This window comes from Callithrix jacchus, chromosome 16 (assembly GCF_049354715.1).
Source record: "Callithrix jacchus isolate 240 chromosome 16, calJac240_pri, whole genome shotgun sequence".
NCBI classification, from domain to species: Eukaryota; Metazoa; Chordata; class Mammalia; order Primates; family Cebidae; genus Callithrix; species Callithrix jacchus.
The window spans coordinates 11112699-11135196 of NC_133517.1; the positions used below are offsets into that span (position 1 = coordinate 11112699).

Genomic DNA, 22498 nt, shown 5'->3' on the forward strand with positions numbered 1-22498 from the left:
CACCAATCACCAGTAATAGGAGAGGCTAGGAGGGGTTTTTTCATTGTGAAGAAACCACTTGAAGAACCTGTGCCATCTAGAAGTTGTTACATGACCCCAACTTGAGTAACAATCTGCATATTTATATGTATATAAATATATACATATATAGTCTATATATACACATATATGTACAGTTTTTACATACATAAAAATATATATGTATATAATAAATAACATGAACAATAAAATTACAGGCTCATTTGTATTAGACTGGCCTTGTCTGAAAGCCATATTAAGAATACTAGGGGCTCTAGCCAAGAAAGTTTGATTTATAGGCTCTGCCCTCTTTTGGAGTAATTGAGCCTATTTGTTCCTTAACAACTATTTACCAATCAGTTACCATGGCTGGTTATGGAGTCCAGTGCTTCTTGCTGCTCTAGAGCACCATTGTAGTTTGGCAAGAAAGGTGAAAGTTTTATACTGCCACATATTTAATTTAAGCCCCAGCTGCTTGTTTCTGTGGTGTCAGCAGTAAAAGGACTTCAGAATTTTGATAAACTGAATTGCACCCTGGCCTGTCCTTTTGGTTTGGCAAAAACAATCTGTTGCCAGATTAATTTTATGTGGAAAGAGACTGCTTCGGCGGTTTCTATACAGAAAAGTGATTGGTTGTTCCAAAGTCAAGTGGAGCATCACAGGTGGGGAAATGAGAGAATTAGAAAGAGATGGGGGTATGTACGAATTTTCATCAAGAGATATCGCAAACTTAAAAGAGAAAATCTGAAATACAGGGCAACACAACTCATTCAAAGGTAAGTCTTGAGACAGATAGCAGTTTTTTTTCCTATCCTTTAATGAGTCAGTCACAAAACATCACCTATTATATAATTTCCATTATTATGAAATGTCCAGAATAGGCAAATCTATCAAAGTCAGAGAGTAGATTAGTGGTTGCCTAGGTCTGGGAGAGGGAAGGCAGGAAGGTGGTTGGGAAAGATGTGAAGAGGCACAATGTTTCTTTTTGGGCTGAGGACAATGTCCTGAATTTGGGTTATAGTGATGGCCGCACAATCCTGTAAATATTCTAAAAACCATTCAACTTATTTAAACAGGTAAACTTTGTCATCTGTAAAATATATCTCAATAAATATATTTTATATTTTTTCCTAATAAATAACAGCAGATAAAAATGATGCTGTTATTTATTAGGAAAAAATATAAGGGTATAATAGCAATGAACATTTTGTAAAAGATTAACAAGGAAGATTTTTATGTTAAAATGCATTGAAGGTGACACTTTTTAAATATAGTTCAGTGACAGTCATAATAATAGGCACACAGCTACATCAGTAATACAGAATAAGATTTTAACTAAGTTTTAAATGTGTTTAATAGAAAAATGAGCAATGGATATTTGAAAAATCAATTCAAAGTAACCAAAAATAAATTTTATTATTCAAAGAAATAAAAATTGTAAAAATGTAAGAATTCTGTAACAATTCCATTACATTTTTAATTATACTTTTTATTTTGAGATAATTGTACATTTAATTGAAGTTGTACCCTTTACCCAGTTTCTCCCAATGTTAACATCTGGCAATGCTGTATTACAGTATCACTACCAGGATATTGATACTGATATAATTAGGACACGAAACACCATCACTAGAATGAGCCCTCATGTTGCCCTTTTGTAGCCATTTCTACTCTTTTCCTCTACTCTCTTCCACAGCCTCCTCCTCTTAACATCTAGCAACCACTAATCTGTACTGTATTTCTAAAATTTTTCATTTCAAGAGCTATACAGATGAAATCACATATCATCTGGTAGGATTGGCTTTTTGTCTCTATAATTTCCTGTTGATTCACTCAAGTTGTGCATGTGAATTGTCCATTCCTTTTTACTGTCTTTTATATTCCCATGTTATGGATTTCCCTTAGTTAATTTAATTATTCACCCATGAAAGGACATCTAGATTGCTCCCAATTTGGGGCTGTGTTGAAAAAAATCAAATAAGATGGCCAAGACCAAAGTCAGTGGGGTCGGGGAGAAAGAACTGAGGACAAATAATGCAGTATTCCATGGTTAATGTTATGAAGTGTTATATGACAATAGCACTTAATTTTGATTCAGTAATTCCACTTCTAGAAAGTTACCAAGAAATACTGAGAAATATAAATAAAACATGTCCACAAAATTTTTATTATATTATATATGGTAGCTACATTCTGTATTTTGAAATGGAAAATATATTCCATATGGTATGTCCATACACTGGAATACTATACAACTTCGAAAAGCATGTTGCCTGAGAATATTTAGGAAAAATGTGGAAATGCTCATGTATAAAATCAAGTGAACAAAGCAGATATATGTTTGGGGTAATTAATGCTCAGTAGTTGCTAAAACAAACTACACACAAATGTGAGGTGCTTTACATAAGCACATTGTTTATTTCTCATTTACATATAACTCTGATTCAGTTTGGAAAGTCTCCCAGGTGGCTATTCTTCAAACAGGGAATCAGGGATCAGGCCTTGGCCAGAGGGTAGCTGCTACATGGCTTTTGAGGCTACCACAGAAGGTGGAGTTGGCCAGAGAATTATGGGAGAGGTACTTAAGTGCTGAACTTGCAACTGACATGCCATTTTTGTTCTCATTCCATCACCATAAATGAACCAGATGTTCCTCTGCCTAATTTCAGAGGAAGCTGAGAAATGTAGCCATTTTGTATAATCAGAAAGTGGAAACAATACAGTAAGCACTTAACATGTATCTACTACAGCAGTACACCAACCCTTTATACAATACAATCCGATTTGATTATGTATGGGCAGGCTGTATGTAGGCATAGAACAAGATTGAAAATGGATAGAGCAAATTAACTGATGTGTGTGTGTGTGTGTGTGTGTGTGTGTGTGCAGGTGCTGGAATGACACATGGTTTTAGTATCTTTTTTCCTCATTTTCTTAAACCCAATTCCATAAAAATGAATAATAAGTAACTAATAATATAAAACTACTTATACTGTGTAAAAAAGTAGCACATTCAGTAGAACTTGATCTAACCCCTATTCTTTTGCCTGATTCCTGCACGAGCAGCCTAGCTCTCTTCAGGAACCCATCTTTTCTGGTTCTCTAAATCTAGTTCTGGTTCTTTCTTATGGGAAAAACATGATAAAAATGCAGTCAATATTTTTTACATTAATAATTTAAAAACTAACTTCTTAACTTATGAAGTATTGTTAAAATCAATATATCATTACCTCTAAGAGTTTTCTTGATGGCCTCCTCAGAAGTTCTTAAAACCCATTTTGGAATTCTGGTAACATTTTATTTTTCCTTAAAGGAGACACCTAATTCTTTTTTGGGAGATAGCATTTAAAAATTAAATAACATTTTGGAGATTTTGTTCCAGGTGGAGGGAATAGCATATGTAAGGGCATAGAATTATGTTTATGAATCATCTATGGCAGTGGTTTTCAAAGAGTGGTTCCTGGGCCATTAGCATTGCTTGGGAAAATTGTTAAAGGTTCAGTGCTTGAGGTCTTATCTAGGCTGACCAGCCATCCTGGTTTGCCTATGGCTCTCCTGGTTTACCTTGGCTGTCCTGGTTATAGCACTGAAAATCCTGCATTCTGGGAAACCTTTGTCCTGGGCAAACTGGAGCATTAGATCACTGTAGGCTGACTGTGCTAAGCCTACTGAATTAGAAACTGTGGAACTCAGCAGTCTGTGTTTTTGTCATCTCTCCTAATGATTCAGGTTCATGCTAAGTTTGGGAACCACTGACCTAGGGAACTGTGAGGAGTTTGGCACCACTCAGTAATGGAAGTATGTGATGAGGGGTGAAGCTGAAGAGTAAACTGAAGGCTCTTGTATGCTGCATTAAAATGTTTTATCTGGCTGAGAACAGTGGCTTACACATATAATTCCAGCATGTTGCAAGGATGAGGTGTGAATATTGCTTGAGGCCAGGAGTTCAAGACCAGCATGGGAAACATACAAGACTCCATCTCTACGAAAATATTTAAAAATTAGCTGGGCATGATGAGACACACCTGGATTCCCAGCGAGTTGGAAGACTGAGGCTGGAAGATTGCTTGAGTTTAGGAGTTTAGGCTACAGTGAACTGTGATTGCACCACTGCACTCCAGCATGGGCGACAGAGTGAGCCTCTATCTCTAAACATATGCAAATAAAAAATAAAAGAAAAATAAAAGAAAAAAATAAATTTTATCCTATAGCTTATGAGTAGTAACTCATCAATAATTTTAATTAGAGTAGATATATTTTGAGCTGGATCTTTGCATAGACAAAACCACTATGACTAATTAAAATATTTTATGCGTAAGTAAAATTGATTTTAATTAACTCTAGTTTGCAAATTAATATGAAATTAAATCATTTAAGACTGGGGAAAGGGAGGGCCCATTGAGAACTATCCCAGCAACCCGACTACAGCTGGTCTTCCCTGGACACCTTTAACCACACTGTCCAAACCTTCTTCACTCCCACCAACACCGACCCTTCCCCCAACTACGAGATGATCAAGGAAGAATATGAGGTGGCTGTGCTGGGGGCGCCCCATAACCAGGCTCCCCTGACGTCCACTGTGATCCACATCCATGGCGAGACCTCCATGCCTGACCATGTCATCTGTTCCCTGTTCAACACCCTCTTCATGAACTCCTGCTGCCTGGGTTTCATAGCGTTCGCCTACTCCGTGCAATCTAGGGACAGAAAGATGATTGGTGACCTGACCGGGGCCCAGGCCTATGGCTCCAGTGCCGAGTGCCTGAACATCTGGGCCCTGATTTTGAGCATCATCATGACCATTCTGCTAATCATCATCCCAGTATTTATCTTGCAAGTCTATTGATAGAGCAAGAGGAATCATTCAGGCCAGGAGCTCTGCCCATGACCTGTTTCCCACGTGCCCCACTTCCATTCCTCGCCCTGCCCCCTAGCGGAGTCCTGTATCAGCCCTTTATCCTCACACACTTTTATACAATGCTATTCAATAAAGTGCATGTGTTCCTGGGGGGAAAAACATTTAGAAAGAAATTTCTGCCTTTATGTATACCAGCTGAGTCTGTGTGCTTGAACAGCATTTCTGAATGATTATTCATTTTTAGTCTTATCAATACACCTATTTCATGCAGACTTTGTTTCAGTTTAAACTTTAAAAAACTTTCTGGGGCTGGGTGCAGTGGCCCACACCTGTAATCCCAGCACTTTGGGAGGCCGAGGTGGGCAGATGATGAGGTCAGAAGATCAAGACCATCCTGGCTAACATGGTGAAACCCTGTCTCTGCTAGAAATACAAAAAATTAGCCAGGCATGGTGGCGCATGCCTGTAGTCCCAGCTACTCCAGAGGCTGAAGCAGGAGAATCACTTGAAACCGGGATGTGGAGGTTGCAGTGAGCTGAGATTGCACCACTCCATTCCAGCCTGGGCAACAGAGCAAGACTCCGTCTCAAAAACAAAAACAAAATGAAAGAAAAAAACTTTCTGGAAATAGAAAGTATTGGTAACCATCAAGTATAGTCTTTGGAAGATGTTAGGTTCAGGATTATGAATGCAGTTTATGAAATTAAAACAGCCACAGAATTGTTCTATTTCCAATTGTTTGGAAAACCACACTGAAATAGATATCATAAAGCATGAAGCTTTAAAATAATTCTTTGCTTTTGTTACATGTATAAGGAATATATTCCTTACAGTTTACTTCTGTTATATTTTGCTTTATTTGAAGTATTAAAGCTTTATGTTGTATAAGGCCTTTCCATGTATGTGGAAGTTAGCACTTTGTTCTCAGAACTGAAAATAGTGGGCCGTATTTACTTAGATCACATTTTCATTCTTTCTTTGTGTTTAGGAAATGGGTGGTTTCTCGATGATGTTGTTATCAAGGATCCCACAACAAATTACGAATATACCTTCTTCTGTCACAGGTGTGTAGATGTAATTCATTTCATAGTTGTCAGTTCCAAGTTTATCCATTGAGAACTGGGTAGCTTATTTAGTTGTTTCTAGTCACTGAGGCTTTGTTGGGTAACTTTTGTGAATATTAATTTTAGGAGCTCTTTCTTCTATTGAGAAAGACATTTATTATGTTTGTCATCATGCCTAATGATAGAAATTTAATATTTAAGGCGACAGATTTTTAAAAATATGACTCTGTACATATCAGAAAGAAAATGAAAGTCTCTGACAAGAAAACATTCCCTGTGGATTAGGTCCGAAGTTAGGTTCAAAAATAATAAATGTACACACAGTGTTTCATGTAGCTTTTTATACAAAATGATAGTGCTTACCCACTGTCAATAGACCTTGATTTTTGAGTTATTTTCCCAGTAGTGGTGATAAATTGCTTTTTTTTTCTTTTTGACACTCTCCTGCCTCTTTTCCTATGGAACCAATAATAGCCGTTTGTGAAATAACTGCTTTGAGTTTGAACTATAGTTAGTAGCCAAAGGACAAGATAAATTCATCCAATGAATAATAACATCTATGACTTTGACAGTTAGCCGGCTGATTGAGTGACTCACCTGTGTGTAGGCAAAAACATACCAAACAGTAACTGTTTCTTCTGCCTCCCTTGCACTCTTATAGTAATTTTAGGATTTCCTTTTCCATTCTGTACTGCCCTGCCTTTCAGAACCAGATAGCCATGTCTTTTCCAATTCCTGCTATCTTGCATTTCTGACTTGGGAAGATAATTGCTAATGGTTAATGTAAGTATAAAGTCTGAAAATAATTGATATACTTTTCTTTCCACAGATGGCTAGATCAGGGGGAAGATGATTGTAAAATTGTCAGAGAACTGTATGCCAGGGATAACAGTATCTTCTCTGCAAGTAGGTATCATGTATACACATTTCCTGAAAAACTATATTTTATGATGACTAGAGAAAGCATGACCCTTCTGAAATTAATGGCCTTCTCTTTCCTTTATCTTCTCAGGGCAGAAGCTGGAACTTAAGAGAAAAGAAACAGTAAGATTTTGTTTGGGGCTTTAGATTATTTCATATAAACAGTGTTCAAATGGCTATTTGATGTGTTAATACAAAAACAGCATATAATGTTTAGTACGTGTTGTTTCTTAGCAATTTCTTCTCTTTGTTTCTTCTCATACTGGTGTATTTGTTTTGTTTTGTTTTTCTTTTTAGTGGGCTGCAGAAAGCTGGAAGTTTACAAAAGGAAATACTCTTCAGTTCTATAACAAGTTGACTGGAGGGTTTGTCCGCCTGCATCCAGATGGCACTGTTGACGCCATTGGAGATAAGACAGACAAATATGGTAAAACCATTGTACAAAGCTTGTGGTGCTAGACAGGTCTGGGGGTTAAAGGAAGGTAGATTTCTAGACACAGTTTAATGTATAGTTTTGTTCTTTTTTCAGATATCTTTACACCAGTGTTAGGCCATTTAAATAATTTAACTATCTGCATTAATAAAAATTATCAGTAAATGACAGGCTCTAAATCTGGGCCTATGAAAAATATGTATATTTGGTATTAACTAATTGAAGAATAAAATGTAGGCAGTTATCAAAATACCGTGTTAACTAATTTGGGGACCAGAGAAGATAACTAAAATACTATTCTGAATTTCAGACATGCATAATCTAATGAAGAAGACAAATACAACAATTCTAATAATTATTATCTGTAGCTAATGTCATAATAAAGGTACAAAGGGAAAACAAGACAAACTAGATTTGATGTTTAATTATAACTGTGAGAATTAACAAAGAGTAAACAGATGTTGGTAGATCTTTGACTATAAACCCAAATCTCCAACTCGTTTTGAATTTGGACCTTCATTATTTAAACAATATTTGCCTACTACACCTATGAGTGTATCTGTACTATGCTGTGCTGGAAACTGCTGTTCAGTCTTGAGGATGGGCTGGAGCTACTCACCTAAGCATTTCTCAAAATGTAACCCCTTCTGCCTCATATTTGAGATCTTGGGGAATGATCCAGCTTTCTCCTGTATAAAGATAAGTGTCTGTCTAAAGATACTTCCTAGGAGCTTTTCTTTCCAAAATATTTTTTTGACATTTTCCTTACCTGGGCAAAAATTTGTTCCCACTTGAAATTACTTATCCACTTAAATTAGTCAAAGTGGCCCTTTATCTTATTCCCTGGGTCCTCTGCTGCCACTGTTGTTACTCTTTTTCTTTATTAGCATCCTGTATTTGCAGATATGGCCACAAAAATATCTCCGATTGTTAAATCAGAAACTATGAAGGATCTAGATTGTAACTTAACTGTAGGAAACATGAGACCACTGGGTCGGAGACCGAGACCATTTATTTCCCACATCAAGTGCCCCAGCCAGAGCAGTTTCTTGAGTTGGATTCCATGAACTCCAGTCCTGCAGCATCATGATGTGAGGGGCCTAATGGTACCAGCACACACAGTTGGGTACATTAAAGGAGAGAAATTTGCAAATTAGGAAACTCTGATCTTATATTTTTTATTTTTTGTTTCTTTTTTGTATATATTTCATTTTTATTTTTGATGTTTCTTTTTTGTACATATTTTAATCAACTTTTATTTTAAATTCCGGGGTACATGTGCAGGATGCACAGGTTTGTTACATAGGTAAACATGTGCCATGGTGGTTTGCTGTCCAGATCAACCCTTCACCTAGGTATTAATCCCTGCATCTGTTAACTATTCTTCCTGTTTTTCTCCCTCCCCCAGAACCCCACAGGTCCCAGTGTGTGTTGTTTCCCCCATGATGTGCCCATGTGTTCTCATGATTCAGCTCAAACTTATAACCGAGAATATGAAGTACTTGGTTCTCTGTTTCTGCATTAGTTTGCTGAGGATAACAGCTTCTAGCTCCATCCATATCCCTACAAAAGACACGATCTTGATTCTTTTTATGGCTGCATAATATTCCATGGTGGTTATGAGCCACATTTTCTTTATCCAGTCTATCACTGATGGGTATTTGGGTTGATTCCATGTCTTTGTTATTGTGAATAGTGCTGGAATTAATGTACACATGCACATATCTTTAAAATAGTATGATTTATATTCTTTTAGGTATATACCCAGTAATGGAATTGCTGGGTCAAATGGTATTTCTGCTTCTAGATCTTTGAGGAATCACCACATTGCCTTCCACAATGGTTGAACTAGCTTACATTCTCACCAACAGTGTAAACGCATTCGTTTTTCTCTGCAACCTCACCAGCTCTGCTGTTTTTTGACTTTTATTTTTATTTTTTAAAAAATTTAACTTTATTTTTTTACTTTAAGTACTGGGACACATGTGCAGAATGTGCAGGTTTGTTACATAGGTATATGTGTGACATGGTGGTTTACTGCACCTGTCAATCCATCACTTAGGTTTTTGGTAGAAATGTAAATTTGTTCAACCATTGTGGAAGACAGTGTGGCAATTCCTCAAAAATCTAAAACCAGAAATACCATTTGACCCAGCAATCCCATTACTGAGTAGATACCCAAAGGAATATAAATCATTCTATTCTAAGATACATGCACACGTATGTTTACTGCAGCACTATTCACAGTAGCAAAGAGATAGACTGTTTAATAATCTCCATTCTGACTGGTGTGAGATGGTATCTCATTGTGGTTTTTATTTGTATTGCTCTAATTATCAGTGATGTTGAGATTTTTTCATATGCTTGTTGGCTGTATAAATGCCTTCTTTTGAGAAGTGTCCATTCATGTCTTTTGCCCACTTTTTATTGTGGTTGTTTTTTTTCCCTGTAAATTTAAGTTCCTTGTAGACTCTGGATGTTAGCCCTTTGTCAGATGGATAGATTGCAAGAATCTTCTCCCATTCTCTGGATTGTCTGTTTACTCTGATGATAGTTTATTTTGCTGTGCAAAATCTTTTTAGTGTAATTAGATCCCATTTGTCACATTTTTCTTTTGTTGCAATTGATTTTGGTGTTTTCATCATGAAATCTTTGCCCCTGCCTATGTCCTGAATAGTAGTGCCTAGATTTTCTTCTAGGGTTTTTATTGTTTTGGGTTTTACATTTAAGTCTTTAATTTTTGCATAAGGCATAAGGAAGCGGTCCAATTTCCATTTTCTGCATATGGCTAGCCAGTTCTCCCCATACCATGTATTAAATAGGAAATCCTTTCCCCATTGCTTGTTTTTGTCAAAGAAGATGGTTGTAGGTGTGTGGTCTTATTTTGGGATTCAATATTCTGTTCCATTGGTCTATGTGTTTGTTTTTGTACTAGTACCATGCTGTTTTGGTTACTGTAGCCTTGTAGTATAGTTCAAAGTTGGGATTTGTTGATTTTTTGAAGAGTTTTTCATGCCTCTGTCTCCTCTGATCTTGGTTATTTCTTGTCTTCTGCTAGCTTTGGAGTTTATTTGCTCTTAGTTCTGTAGTTCCTTTAGTTGTGATGTTAGGTAGTTGATTTGAGATCTTTGTAGCTTTTTGACGAGGGCAATTAGTGCTGTAAATTTCCCTCTTAGCACTGCTTTAGCTGTGTCCCAGTATTCTGGTATGTTGTCTCTTTGGTCTTATTAGTTTCAAAGAACTTCTTGATTTCTGCCTTAATTTCATTGTTTATGCAGGAGTCGTTCCAGAGCAGGTCATTCAATTTACATGTAGTTTTGTGGTTTTGAGTGAATTTCTTAACCTTGACCAATTTGATTGCACTGTGATCTGAGAGACTGTTACGATTTCAGTTCTTTTGCATTTGCTGAGGGGTAGAAACTTTGATCTTATATAGGGCTGTCCATCTTTACTTCCAGATCATGAGCCAGAGAATGAATTTTAATTCAGCCCAACACAAATTCATAAACTTTCTTAAAACATTGTAAGTTTTATTTTTCTTTTAGCTCATCAGCTATCATTAGTGTTAGTGTATCTTATGTGTGGTCCAAGACAATTTCTTCCAGTGTGGCCTGGGGAAATCAAAAGATTGGACACCCCTTTTCTCAATTTTATGACTAATTGAATACAGCTGACACAACACTTGAACTTCTAAGGTCTGCATCTTCTATCTTCACTTCTCAGATTAATCCTTCTTAGAACCTAGCCTTCATGTGGAAAGGAAACCAGGCAGCCATGCAGAGAGGTCCTTCGGGAAAGAACTGCCTCTGACAGCCCAAGCTGAGTCTCCAACAAGTAGCAATCACCATCTGCTAGCATGTGAACCTCTGTGTAGATCAAACTAACTGGTAGATGATGCAAATAGAGAAACTTTTACCCTTCAATGTTTCTACCATCTTAAAATGCTAGTCCTGCCATATACAAAGCAGAATGAGCCATTCTAAAAAAGGCAGGTGGAGGATAATATGAGTAATTTTCCTCAGTGTAACTGACATTTTTGCAACAGGAGGTCTTTTATGTTTGATAATTACTTGCAGGATTATTTCCTGATGTAATGCTTAGTGTCCCATAATGAATCAGTTTTCACATGCCTGGAAAGTATTTTGATGAGCAATGCTGACCTGTAGACATCTTTTCAAGAAAATATTTTAAGATATTTTGACTTACAATTTTCCCTCCACAAAACAATGTGTTCTTTTTTTGCCAGCATGAGCCAGTCTTTCTATTTAGTTACTCGGCTGATTGTGAATTTAGTTTTTTCTATACTTAGAGTGTTAGAATGCTGATATCTCTGAGTGTTGCTGAACTATTTCTTGGTAATACTAGGCCTAAAAGTAGACACACAGCATGAGAAGTTCTTTGAAATGCCACAGGAGACTTCATTTTATGATAATAAACTCTTTAGTTATTAAAAACAATACTGTAACAACATTGACAATGGCAGTCACAAGTCTTCTTGTCTCTATTGTGGGATCTTATAACTAAGAGGAAGAACCAGACAACCAAAGCGATTCAGTTTTTAACACTGAACCCTTGATGGCTAATTTTATGTCAGGGCCAGTTTCACAAACTTTGTATCTTCTGAAATTTCAATATATTTACTGTAAAATACAGATTCATATAGTTCTGGTTTTTGGAAATTTTAGCCTTTTTGCCCTGGTTTTTCTCATCTTCCTGGATTTATCTACCTTTGGTTTTTGATGTTGGTGACCTTTGGATAGGGTTTCTGTGTGGACGTCCTTTTTGTTGATGCAATTCATTTCCGTTTGTTAGTTCTCCTTCTAACAGTCAATCCCCTCTGCTGCAGATCTGCTGGAGTTTGCTGGAGGTCCACTCCAGACCCTGTTTGCCCAGGTATCACCAGCAGAGGCTACAGAACAGCAAAGTTTGCTGCCTGCTCCTTCCTCTGCCATCTGTCCCAGAGGGGCACCCACCAGATGTCAGCTGGAGCTCTCCAGTATGAGGTGTCTGTTGACCCTGCTGGGAGGTGTCTCCCAGTCAGGAGGCAAGGGGGTCAGGGACCCACTTGAGGAGGCAGTCTATCCCTTAGCAGAGTTTGAGTGCTGTGCTCGGAGATCCACTGCTCTAATCAGAGCTGGCAGGCAGGAACATTTGAGGCTGCTGAAGCTGCACCCACAGCTGCCCTTCTCCCAGGTGCTCTGTCCATGGAGATGAGAGTTTTATCCATAAGACCATGACTAAGGATGCTGCCTTTCTTTCAGAGATGCCCCGCCCAGAGAGGAAGAATCTAGAGAGGCAGTTTAGCTACAGTGGCTTTGCCAAGATGCAGTGGGTTCTGCCCCCAGTTTGAACTTCCCAGCTTTGTTTATACTGTCAGGGGAAAACCAACTACTCAAGCCTCAGTAATGGTGGGCACCCCTCCCCCAACATCTGATAATTGCATTTTTCAATATGGAGGTTTTAAAATATCTCACAAATTACTTGATACTGCCCCTTTTAAAGGGTAGAACCTAATTCCTCTCTCTTTTAGCATGAGCTGAATTTAGGGGCTGACTTCTATAAAATGGAATGTGGTGTAAATAACTGTGTATGACTTTCAAGAGTATATTATAAAATTACAGTTCCCTGCTGTCACTCTCTCAGATCACTCACTCTGGGGAAGCCAGCTGCCATGTCATAAAGACATTCAAGGAGCCCTGTGGAGAGGCTGACATGGCAAGGAATAAAAGCTGCTTGCCATTAGCCCTTTGAGTGAGTCATCTTGCAAGAGGGTCCTCCAGCTCCAGACAAGGCTTTAGATATCTGCAGCCCCAACCAACAACATGATTTATAAAGAGCCATTCAAGTAAGTTGCTCCTAGATTTTTGACCTGTAGAAATTGTAAGAAATAAATTTTTTATGCTGGGAAGTTTAAGAGTAATATTTTACACAGCATTGGCTTGCTAACTATACCAGTCCATAAACTGTTCTACAAGGTACTTGCTTACAATATTTTACTACTCTGGGTACTAGGAGGGGCTCCACCTTTCTTTCTTTCTTTCTTTCTTTCTTTCTTTCTTTCTTTCTTTCTTTCTTTCTTTCTTTCTTCTCTTTCTTCTCTTTCTTCTCTTTCTTATTTTTGAGACAGGGTCTCACTCTGTTGCTCAGTCTGGAGTGCAGTGGCACAATTTCGGCTCACTGCAACTTCCACCTCCCTGGTTGAGGCGATTCTCTTGCTTCAGCCTCCAGAGTAGCTGGGATTACAGGCACCTGCCACCACAACCAGCTAATTCTTGTATTTTTTGTAGAGATGAGGTTTCGCCATTTTGGCCAGGCTGGTCTCAAACCCCTAACCTCAAGTGATCCAACTGCCTCGGCTTCCCCCAGTGTTGGGATTACAGGCGTGAGCCACTGCACCCAGCCTCCACTTTCTTTTCACACTAAGTTATAGCTAGGAATAGAAAGATATATCATTCTAATCTCTAATTGTAATCCTCATTTTTATTTTTGTGTTATGTTGCTGTTTAACTTCTGTGTTCCGCAGTGGGAAGTCCTGAATATTCAGTGTTAATATTGATGCCTATTTAATGACGGATGCATTTTAAAAAATATTCATTGTAGAAGGCATTGCAAGGATTAGGACAAAATATTTCTAATATAAAAGTAGTTACACCCTTTCATGATAAGAACATTCAAAAAACTAGGAATGGAAGGGAGTTTTTTCTACATGGTAAAGAGTATTTATGAAAAACCCACAGCTAACATTATAATCAGTGGTTAAACACTGAAAGCTTTCCCTGCTGGGCTCAGAAAACAAAATCCTGAAATATGGTGCTTTGACATGCTGAACTAAAGAAGCAGCCTCCAGGTCTCTCTGACCCACCCCCATTCCTCTGTCTCTCCCAATGCAGAGAATGAGGCTATTCTCTGAAGTTTCCTTTTCTGCCTAGAACCTGGACCCCAGAGAGGAACACAATTACCTCAATTCCTTCTCTGAAATTTCATCAACCAAAGAAGATTAAAACTCATATCATGAAGGAAGAGACTGAAAATTTAACACCAGGACAGCCCAGATGAACTTTGAACTTTGTCCCAAATATTAATAGTATTTGTCCTCTGGTCTGATCTCATTCAGTTTCCAAAAACTTATTCATAAGATAATGTCTGCCTCCAGGTCCATTCATTTCCTCCCCAAAATCATTACTGCTACTCCCCCATTTAGCCTTCCCTGATGAAGCATCTTTACCACACTAGTTTTTGGGTGGTATGTACATTAAAATGAATTTATCTTTTTTTCCTATTCTGCATTTTGTCAGTTAATTTTCAGTGAACCTTCAGAGGGTAAAGGGGGAAGTTTTTCTTCTTTGCCCCATACCTCTAATTAAAAAACAAGATGAGGATGTCTCTTTTTGCCACCTCTATTCAACATTTTACTGGAAGTTCTAGGTAGAACAGTTAGGTAAGAAACAGAAATAAAAGGCATCAGAATCAAAAAAGAAGAAGTAAAACTGCAGATGACATGATATAATATATAGAAGATCCTAAAGGATCCACACAAAAATATTACACCTAATACATGAAGTCATAAAGATGGTAGCATACAAGATCAACACACAGACATCATTTGTATTCTTGTGCAGTAGCAATGAACAACTGAAAAATGAATTTAGGAGAATTATTTATAATAGCATCAAAATCTTAGGAATAAATTCAAGAAACGCAAGTCTTTATATACTGAAAGCTGCTAACGTTTCTGAGAGAATGAAGACCTACATAGATGGAGAGACAACCCCTGATTGTAAATTGGAAATCTGAAATTCCTCAAAGTAATCTGCAGATTCATTGCAATCGCTGTCATTTTTTTTTTGAGACAGCACTCACTGCAACCTCTGCTTCCCAGGTTCAAGCAATTTTCCTGCCTCAGCCTCCGGAGTAACTGGGACCACAGGTGTGCACTGCCACACCTGGCCAATTTTTTTGAAATTTTAGTAGAGACAGGTTTCACCATGTTGGCCAGGCTGGTCTCAAACTCCTGCCATCAGGTCATCTACCCGCTTCAGCCTCCCTAAGTGCTGGGATTATAGGCATGAGGCACCATGCCCAGCCTGCAATTGCTATCAAAATCATAATCCCCTTTTCTGCAGAAATGGAAAAGCTAACCATAAATTTCACATGGAATTTCAAGGTTCCTTGAATAACCAAAACAATATTGAAGAAGAACAAAGTTGACAGACTCATGTTTCCTCATTTTAAAAAGGAAACTAGATGGCCCACCCATGCATAGGCAGTCTTGAGCAACTTCAGGGTCCCCTTTGGTGACTGTCTCTTCCCAGTGATAGGGAGTGTAAGAGGAGGGCCTTCTGGGAGGGTGCCATCCCTTTAGGGATGCCAACCTAAAGGGTAGATGATGAGAAAAAATAGAGAGGGTTTGTTCAGGCCTAGGTTGAGGACGGCAGCTCAGGACACATTTCACACTTCAAGGTTGCCTTTGAAGAGTGCTTCGGAGAACAAAAGAGGGCTGATTACAAAAGTTGTTCCTCAGGAATTCTCATAGGTTTACAGAAATATCATTGGTTAGTGATTGGTTGTACATTGTTGAACTATAGGGTGTATGACATTTTATGTGTACTTGGTGTCTAGAGCTTGCATAGCAAGTGGTCTCAAGAGGTAATGACTTATCTCAAGGGGAAGTGAGACGTGACTGCTGTTAGATTTTAAATACCTCTCTGGGCCTGATAATTTAAAGGGACTAGCATTCCTCAAATGAAAAGTTTTTTCCTTTCTTGGGGTGTAGGTTGGCATACCCAGCTCCTTCTTTCAAAGTCAATTACAAGGTTAAAGAGGATGTCAAATCTCTGTACATATTGTCAACCACTTCCCAGGAGTTATACCAGTTTCACTGTTGTCAGTGGTGCATGAGTCCTAGACTCACTACACGTTTGCCATTAAAATAGAAATAATAACAAATATATACTTTAAACTTGAAAATGTACAGTACACACTTATTTAAATTTAAATTTATAAAGTGAGACTAAGGTATTTTTTTTGCATAACTAGTTAATGGGGCTGTATACTCTACCCACTTTTGTTTGTGGCTTTTCCATCTACTTGGCATCCCCTTTCACTCCCAGGTGCCCCGACAATCAGTAATACAGTCACCATAACTCTAATACATACTTTTTAGATTTCCAGTTCCAGTTTCAGCTAAAGTGAAGTGACAATTTAAAGAGAATTATTTCATAGGAGATATAACTTCTTAAATTTTCTCAGCACTTTCTTTTTTTTTTAAATTTTTTATTGGATTATAGGTTTTGGGGTACATGAGCAGACCATGCAAGACAGTTGCATAGGTACACACATGGCAGTGTGCTTTGCTTTTCTTCTCCCCTTCACCCACATTTGGCATTTCTCCCCAGGCTATCCCTCCCCACCTCCCCCTCCCACTGGCCCTCCCCTTTTCCCCCCAATAGACCCCAGTGTTTAGTACTCCCCTTTCTGTGTCCATGTGTTCTCATTTTTCATCACCCGCCTATGAGTGAGAATATGCGGTGTTTCATTTTCTGTTCTTGTGTCAGTTTGCTGAGGATGACGTTCTCCAGATTCATCCATGTCCCTACAAACGACACAAACTCATCATTTCTGATTGCTGCATAATATTCCATGGTGTATATGTGCCACATTTTTCCAATCCAGTCTATTATCAATGGGCATTTGGGTTGATTCCAGGTCTTTGCTATTGTAAACAGTGCTGCAATGAACATTCGTGTACATGTGTCCTTATAGTAGAACGATTTATAGTCTTTTGGATATATACCCAGTAATGGGATTGCTGGGTCAAATGGAATTTCTATTTCTAAGGCCTTGAGGAATCGCCACACTGTCTTCCACAATGGTTGAACTAATTTACACTCCCACCAACAGTGTAAAAGTGTTCCTTTTTCTCCACATCCTCTCCAGCATCTGTTGTCTCCAGATTTTTTAATGATCGCCATTCTAACTGGCGTGAGATGGTATCTCAATGTGGTTTTGATTTGCATCTCTCTGATGACCAGTGACGATGAGCATTTTTTCATATGATTATTGGCCTCATATATGTCTTCTTTCGTAAAGTATCTGTTCATATCCTTTGCCCACTTTTGAATGGGCTTGTTTGTTTTTTTCCTGTAAATCTGTTTGAGTTCTTTGTAAATTCTGGATATCAGCCCTTTGTCAGATGGGTAGACTGCAAAAATTTTTTCCCATTCTGTTGGTTGCCGATCCACTCTAGTGACTGTTTCTTTTGCCGTGCAGAAGCTGTGGAGTTTCATTAGGTCCCATTTGTCTATTTTGGCTTTTGTTGCCAATGCTTTTGGTGTTTTGGTCATGAAGTCCTTGCCTACTCCTATGTCCTGGATAGTTTTGCCTAGGTTTCCTTCTAGGGTTTTTATGGTGCCAGGTCTTATGTTTAAGTCTTTAATCCATCTGGAGTTAATTTTAGTGTAAGGTGTCAGGAAGGGGTCCAGTTTCTGCTTTCTGCACATGGCTAGCCAGTTTTCCCAACACCATTTGTTAAACAGGGAATCCTTTTCCCATTGCTTGTTTTTGTCGGGTTTATCAAAGATTGTATAGTTGTATGTATGTTGTGTTGCCTCCGGTGCCTCTGTTTTGTTCCATTGGTCTATATCTCTGTTTTGGTACCAGTACCATGCTGTTTTGATTACTGTAGCCTTGTAGTATAGTTTGAAATCCGGTAGTGTGATGCCCCCCGCTGTGTTCTTTTTGCTTAGAATTGACTTGGCTATGCGGGCTCTCTTTTGGTTCCATATGAAGTTCATGGTGGTTTTTTCCAGTTCTGTGAAGAAAGTCAATGGTAGCTTGATGGGGATAGCGTTGATTCTGTAAATTACTTTGGGCAGTATAGCCATTTTCACGATGTTAATTCTTCCTAACCATGAACATGGAATGTTTCTCCATCTGTTTGTGTCCTCTCTGATTTCGTTGAGCAGTGGTTTGTAGTTCTCCTTGAAGAGGTCCCTTACGTTCCTTGTGAGTTGTATTCCAAGGTATTTTATTCTTTTTGTAGCAATTGCGAATGGCAGTTCGCTCTTGATTTGGCTTTCTTTAAGTCTGTTATTGGTGTAGACGAATGCTTGTGATTTTTGCACATTGATTTTATATCCTGAGACTTTGCTGAAGTTGCTTATCAGTTTCAGGAGTTTTTGGGCTGAGGCAATGGGGTCTTCTAGGTATACTATCATGTCGTCTGCAAATAGAGACAATTTGGCTTCCACCTTTCCTATTTGAATACCCTTTATTTCTTTTTCTTGCCTGATTGCTCTGGCTAGAACTTCCAGTACTATATTGAATAGGAGTGGTGAGAGAGGGCATCCTTGTCTAGTGCCAGATTTTAAAGGGAATGCTTCCAGTTTTTGCCCATTAAGTATGATATTGGCTGTTGGTTTGTCATAAATAGCTTTTATTACTTTGAGATACGTTCCATCGATACCGAGTTTATTGAGGGTTTTTTAGCATAAAGGGCTGTTGAATTTTGTCAAATGCCTTCTCTGCGTCAATTGAGATAATCATGTGGTTTTTGTTTTTGGTTCTGTTTATGTGGTGAATTACGTTGATAGACTTGCGTATGTTGAACCAGCCTTGCATCCCCGGGATGAATCCTACTTGATCATGATGAATAAGTTTTTTGATTTGCTGTTGCAATCGGCTTGCCAATATTTTATTGAAGATTTTTGCATCTATGTTCATCATGGATATTGGCCTGAAGTTTTCTTTTCTCGTTGGGTCTCTGCCGGGTTTTGGTATCAGGAGGATGTTGGTCTCATAAAATGATTTGGGAAGGATTCCCTCTTTTTGGATTGTTTGAAATAGTTTTAGAAGGAATGGTACCAGCTCCTCCTTGTGTGTCTGGTAGAATTCGGCTGTGAACCCGTCTGGACCTGGGCTTTTTTTGTGTCGTAGGCTCTTAATTGCTGCCTCAACTTCAGACCTTGTTATTGGTCTATTCATAGTTTCAGCTTCCTCCTGGTTTAGCCTTGGGAGGACACAGGAGTCCAGGAATTTATCCATTTCTTCCAGGTTTACTAGTTTATGCACATAGAGTTGTTTGTAATATTCTCTGATGATGGTTTGAAATTCTGTGGAATCTGTGGTGATTTCCCCTTTATCATTTTTTATTGCATCTATTTGGTTGTTCTCTCTTTTATTTTTAATCAATCTGGCTAGTGGTCTGTCTATTTTGTTGATCTTTTCAAAAAACCAGCTCTTGGATTTATTGATTTTTTGAAGGGTTTTTCGTGTCTCAATCTCCTTCAGTTCAGCTCTGATCTTAGTTATTTCTTGTCTTCTGCTGGGTTTTGAGTTTTTTTGATCTTGCTTCTCTAGCTCTTTCAATTTTGACGATAGGATGTCAATTTTGGATCTCTCCATTCTCCTCATATGGGCACTTATTGCTATATACTTTCCTCTAGAGACTGCTTTAAATGTGTCCCAGATTTTCTGGCACGTTGTGACTTCGTTCTCATTGGTTTCGAAGAACTTCTTTATTTCTGCCATCATTTCGTTGTTTACCCAGTCAACATTCAAGAGCCAGTTGTTCAGTTTCCATGAAGCTGTGCGGTTCTGGGTGGGTTTCTGAATTCTGAGTTCTAACTTGATTGCACTATGGTCTGAGAGGCTGTTTGTTATGATTTCAGTTGTTTTGCATTTGTTGAGCAGTGCTTTACTTCCAATTATGTGGTCAATTTTAGAGTAGGTGTGATGTGGTGCTGAGAAGAATGTGTATTCTGTGGATTTGGGGTGGAGAGTTCTGTAAATGTCTATCAGGTTTGCTTGCTCCAGGTCTGAGTTCAAGCCCTGGATATCCTTGTTGATTTTCTGTCTGGTTGATCTTTCTAATATTGACAGTGGAGTGTTAAAGTCTCCCACTATTATTGTGTGGGAGTCTAAGTCCTTTTGTAAGTCATTAAGAACTTGCCTTATGTATCTGGGTGCTCCTGCATTGGGTCCATATATGTTTAGGATCGTTAGCTCTTCTTGTTGTATGGATCCTTTTACCATTATGTAATGGCCTTCTTTATCTCTTTTGATCTTTGTTGCTTTAAAGTCTATTTTATCAGAGATGAGAATTGCAACTCCTGCTTTTTTTTGCTTTCCATTAGCTTGGTAAATCTTCCTCCATCCCTTTATTTTGAGCCTTTGTGTATCCTTGCATGTGAGATGGGTTTCCTGGATACAGCACACTGATGGGTTTTGGATTTTTATCCAATTTGCCAGTCTGTGTCTTTTGATTGGTGCATTTAGTCCGTTTACATTTAGGGTTAATATTGTTATGTGTGAATTTGATACTGCCATTTTGATGCTAAGTGGCTGTTTTGCCTGTTAGTTGTTGTAGATTCTTCATTATGTTGAAGCTCTTTAGCATTCAGTGTGATTTTGGAATGGCTGGTACTGGTTGATCCTTTCTAGGTGTAGTGCCTCTTTTAGGAGCTCTTGTAAAGCAGGCCTGGTGGTGACAAAATCTCTGAGTACTTGCTTGTTTGCAAAGGATTTTATTTTTCCTTCACTTCTGAAGCTCAGTTAGGCTGGATATGAAATTCTGGGTTGAAAGTTCTTTTCTTTAAGAATGTTGAATATTGGCCCCCACTCTCTTCTGGCTTTTAGTGTTTCTACTGAGAGATCTGCTGTGAGTCTGATGGGCTTCCCTTTGTGGGTGACCTGACCTTTCTCTCTGGCTGCCCTTAGTATTCTCTCCTTTATTTCAACCCTGTTGAATCTGACGATATGTGCCTTGGGGTTGCTCTTCTTGCGGAATATCTTTGTGTTGTTCTCTGTATTTCCTGCATTTGAGTGTTGGCCTGTCTTGCTAGGTGGGGGAAATTTTCCTGGATGATGTCCTGAAGAGTATTTTCCAGCTTGGTTTCATTCTCTTCGTCCCCTTCTGGTACACCTATCAAACGTAGGTTAGGTCTTTTCACATAGTCCCACATTTCTTGGAGACTTTGTTCATTCCTTTTTACGCTTTTTTCTCTGATCTTGGTTTCTCGTTTGATTTCATTGAGTTGGTCTTCGACTTCAGATATTCTTTCTTCTGCTTGGTCCATTCGGCTATTGAAACTTGTGTTTGCTTCGCGAAGTTCTCGTATTGTGTTTTTCAGCTCCTTTAATTCATTCATATTCCTCTCTGAGGTATCCATTCTTGTTATCATTTCCTCGAATCTTTTTTGAAATCTTTTTTCAAGGTTCTTAGTTTCTTTGCATTGATTTAATACATGATCTTTTAGCTCACAAAAGTCTCTCATTATCCATCTTCTGAAGTCTAATTCCGTCATTTCGTCACAGTCATTCTCCGTCCAGCTTTGCTCCCTTGCTGGTGAGGAGTTTTGGTCCTTTCTAGGAGGCGAGGTGTTCTGGTTTCGGGTGTTTTCCTCCTTTTTGCGCTGGTTTCTTCCCATCTTTGTGGATTTGTCCACTGGTCGTTTGCGTAGTTGCTGACTTTTCGATTGGGTCTCTGAGTGGACACCCAGAATGTTGATGATGAAGTATTTCTGTTGCTTGGTTTTCCTTCTACCAGTCTAGCCCCTTTGCTGTATGACTGCTGAGGTCTGCTCCAGACCCTGCTTGTCTGGGGTGCACCTCTAGCAGCTGTGGCACAGCAAGGGATGCTACGAGTTTCTTTTTCTGCTATCTTTGTCCCAGGATGATGCCTGCCTAATGTCAGTCTTTTGGATATAGAGGGGTCAGGGAGCTGTTTGAGGAGACAGTTTGTACTTTATACGGGCTTAATTGCTGAGCTGTGCGCTCTGTTGTTCATTCAGGGCTGTTAGGCTGCTATGTTTGATTCTGCTGCAACAGAGCTCATTAAAAAACCCTTTTTTTTTTTTTCTCAAATGCTCTGTGTTGAGGGGTTTGGGTTTTATTTTTGGATGTTCGATGAGGTGTCCTGCCCAGCTAGAAGGCAGACTAGCCACTGTGGCTGCCGAGGCTCCGCCCTGCTGTTGTGTGATTCGCCCTGTTCCTGCAGGCTCTGCTGTGGTCTCCGCCACGCCCTGCGGCGGAGTCTCTTCGTTGTAGCGTGTTGCCTCAGCAACGGCAGGCTGCGTCAGCAGTGGGCGTGTATCTCAGTAGGGACGGGTTCACTCGGCAATGGAAGGCTGCGTCAGCAGTGGGCGTGTATCTCAGTTGGGGCGGGTTGCCTCGGCAATGGCTGGCTGCCTCAGCAGTGGGCGTGTA

At 38.9% G+C, this 22498-nt stretch overlaps 1 protein-coding gene across 6 annotated transcripts in view; it reads left to right on the plus strand.

Moving 5' to 3' along the window:
- RP1 (RP1 axonemal microtubule associated) overlaps nucleotides 1–22498 on the plus strand; it is a 327943-nt gene that overhangs the window by 101543 nt on the left and 203902 nt on the right. For all 6 annotated transcript variants that reach the window (XM_035277479.3, XM_078353550.1, XM_078353551.1 and 3 more), the window contains 4 exons: nucleotides 5865–5940; nucleotides 6770–6846; nucleotides 6953–6984; nucleotides 7159–7288. In XM_035277479.3, the coding sequence (XP_035133370.3) occupies nucleotides 5865–5940; nucleotides 6770–6846; nucleotides 6953–6984; nucleotides 7159–7288 (315 nt within the window). The remainder of the gene's footprint in view (nucleotides 1–5864; nucleotides 5941–6769; nucleotides 6847–6952; nucleotides 6985–7158; nucleotides 7289–22498) is intronic.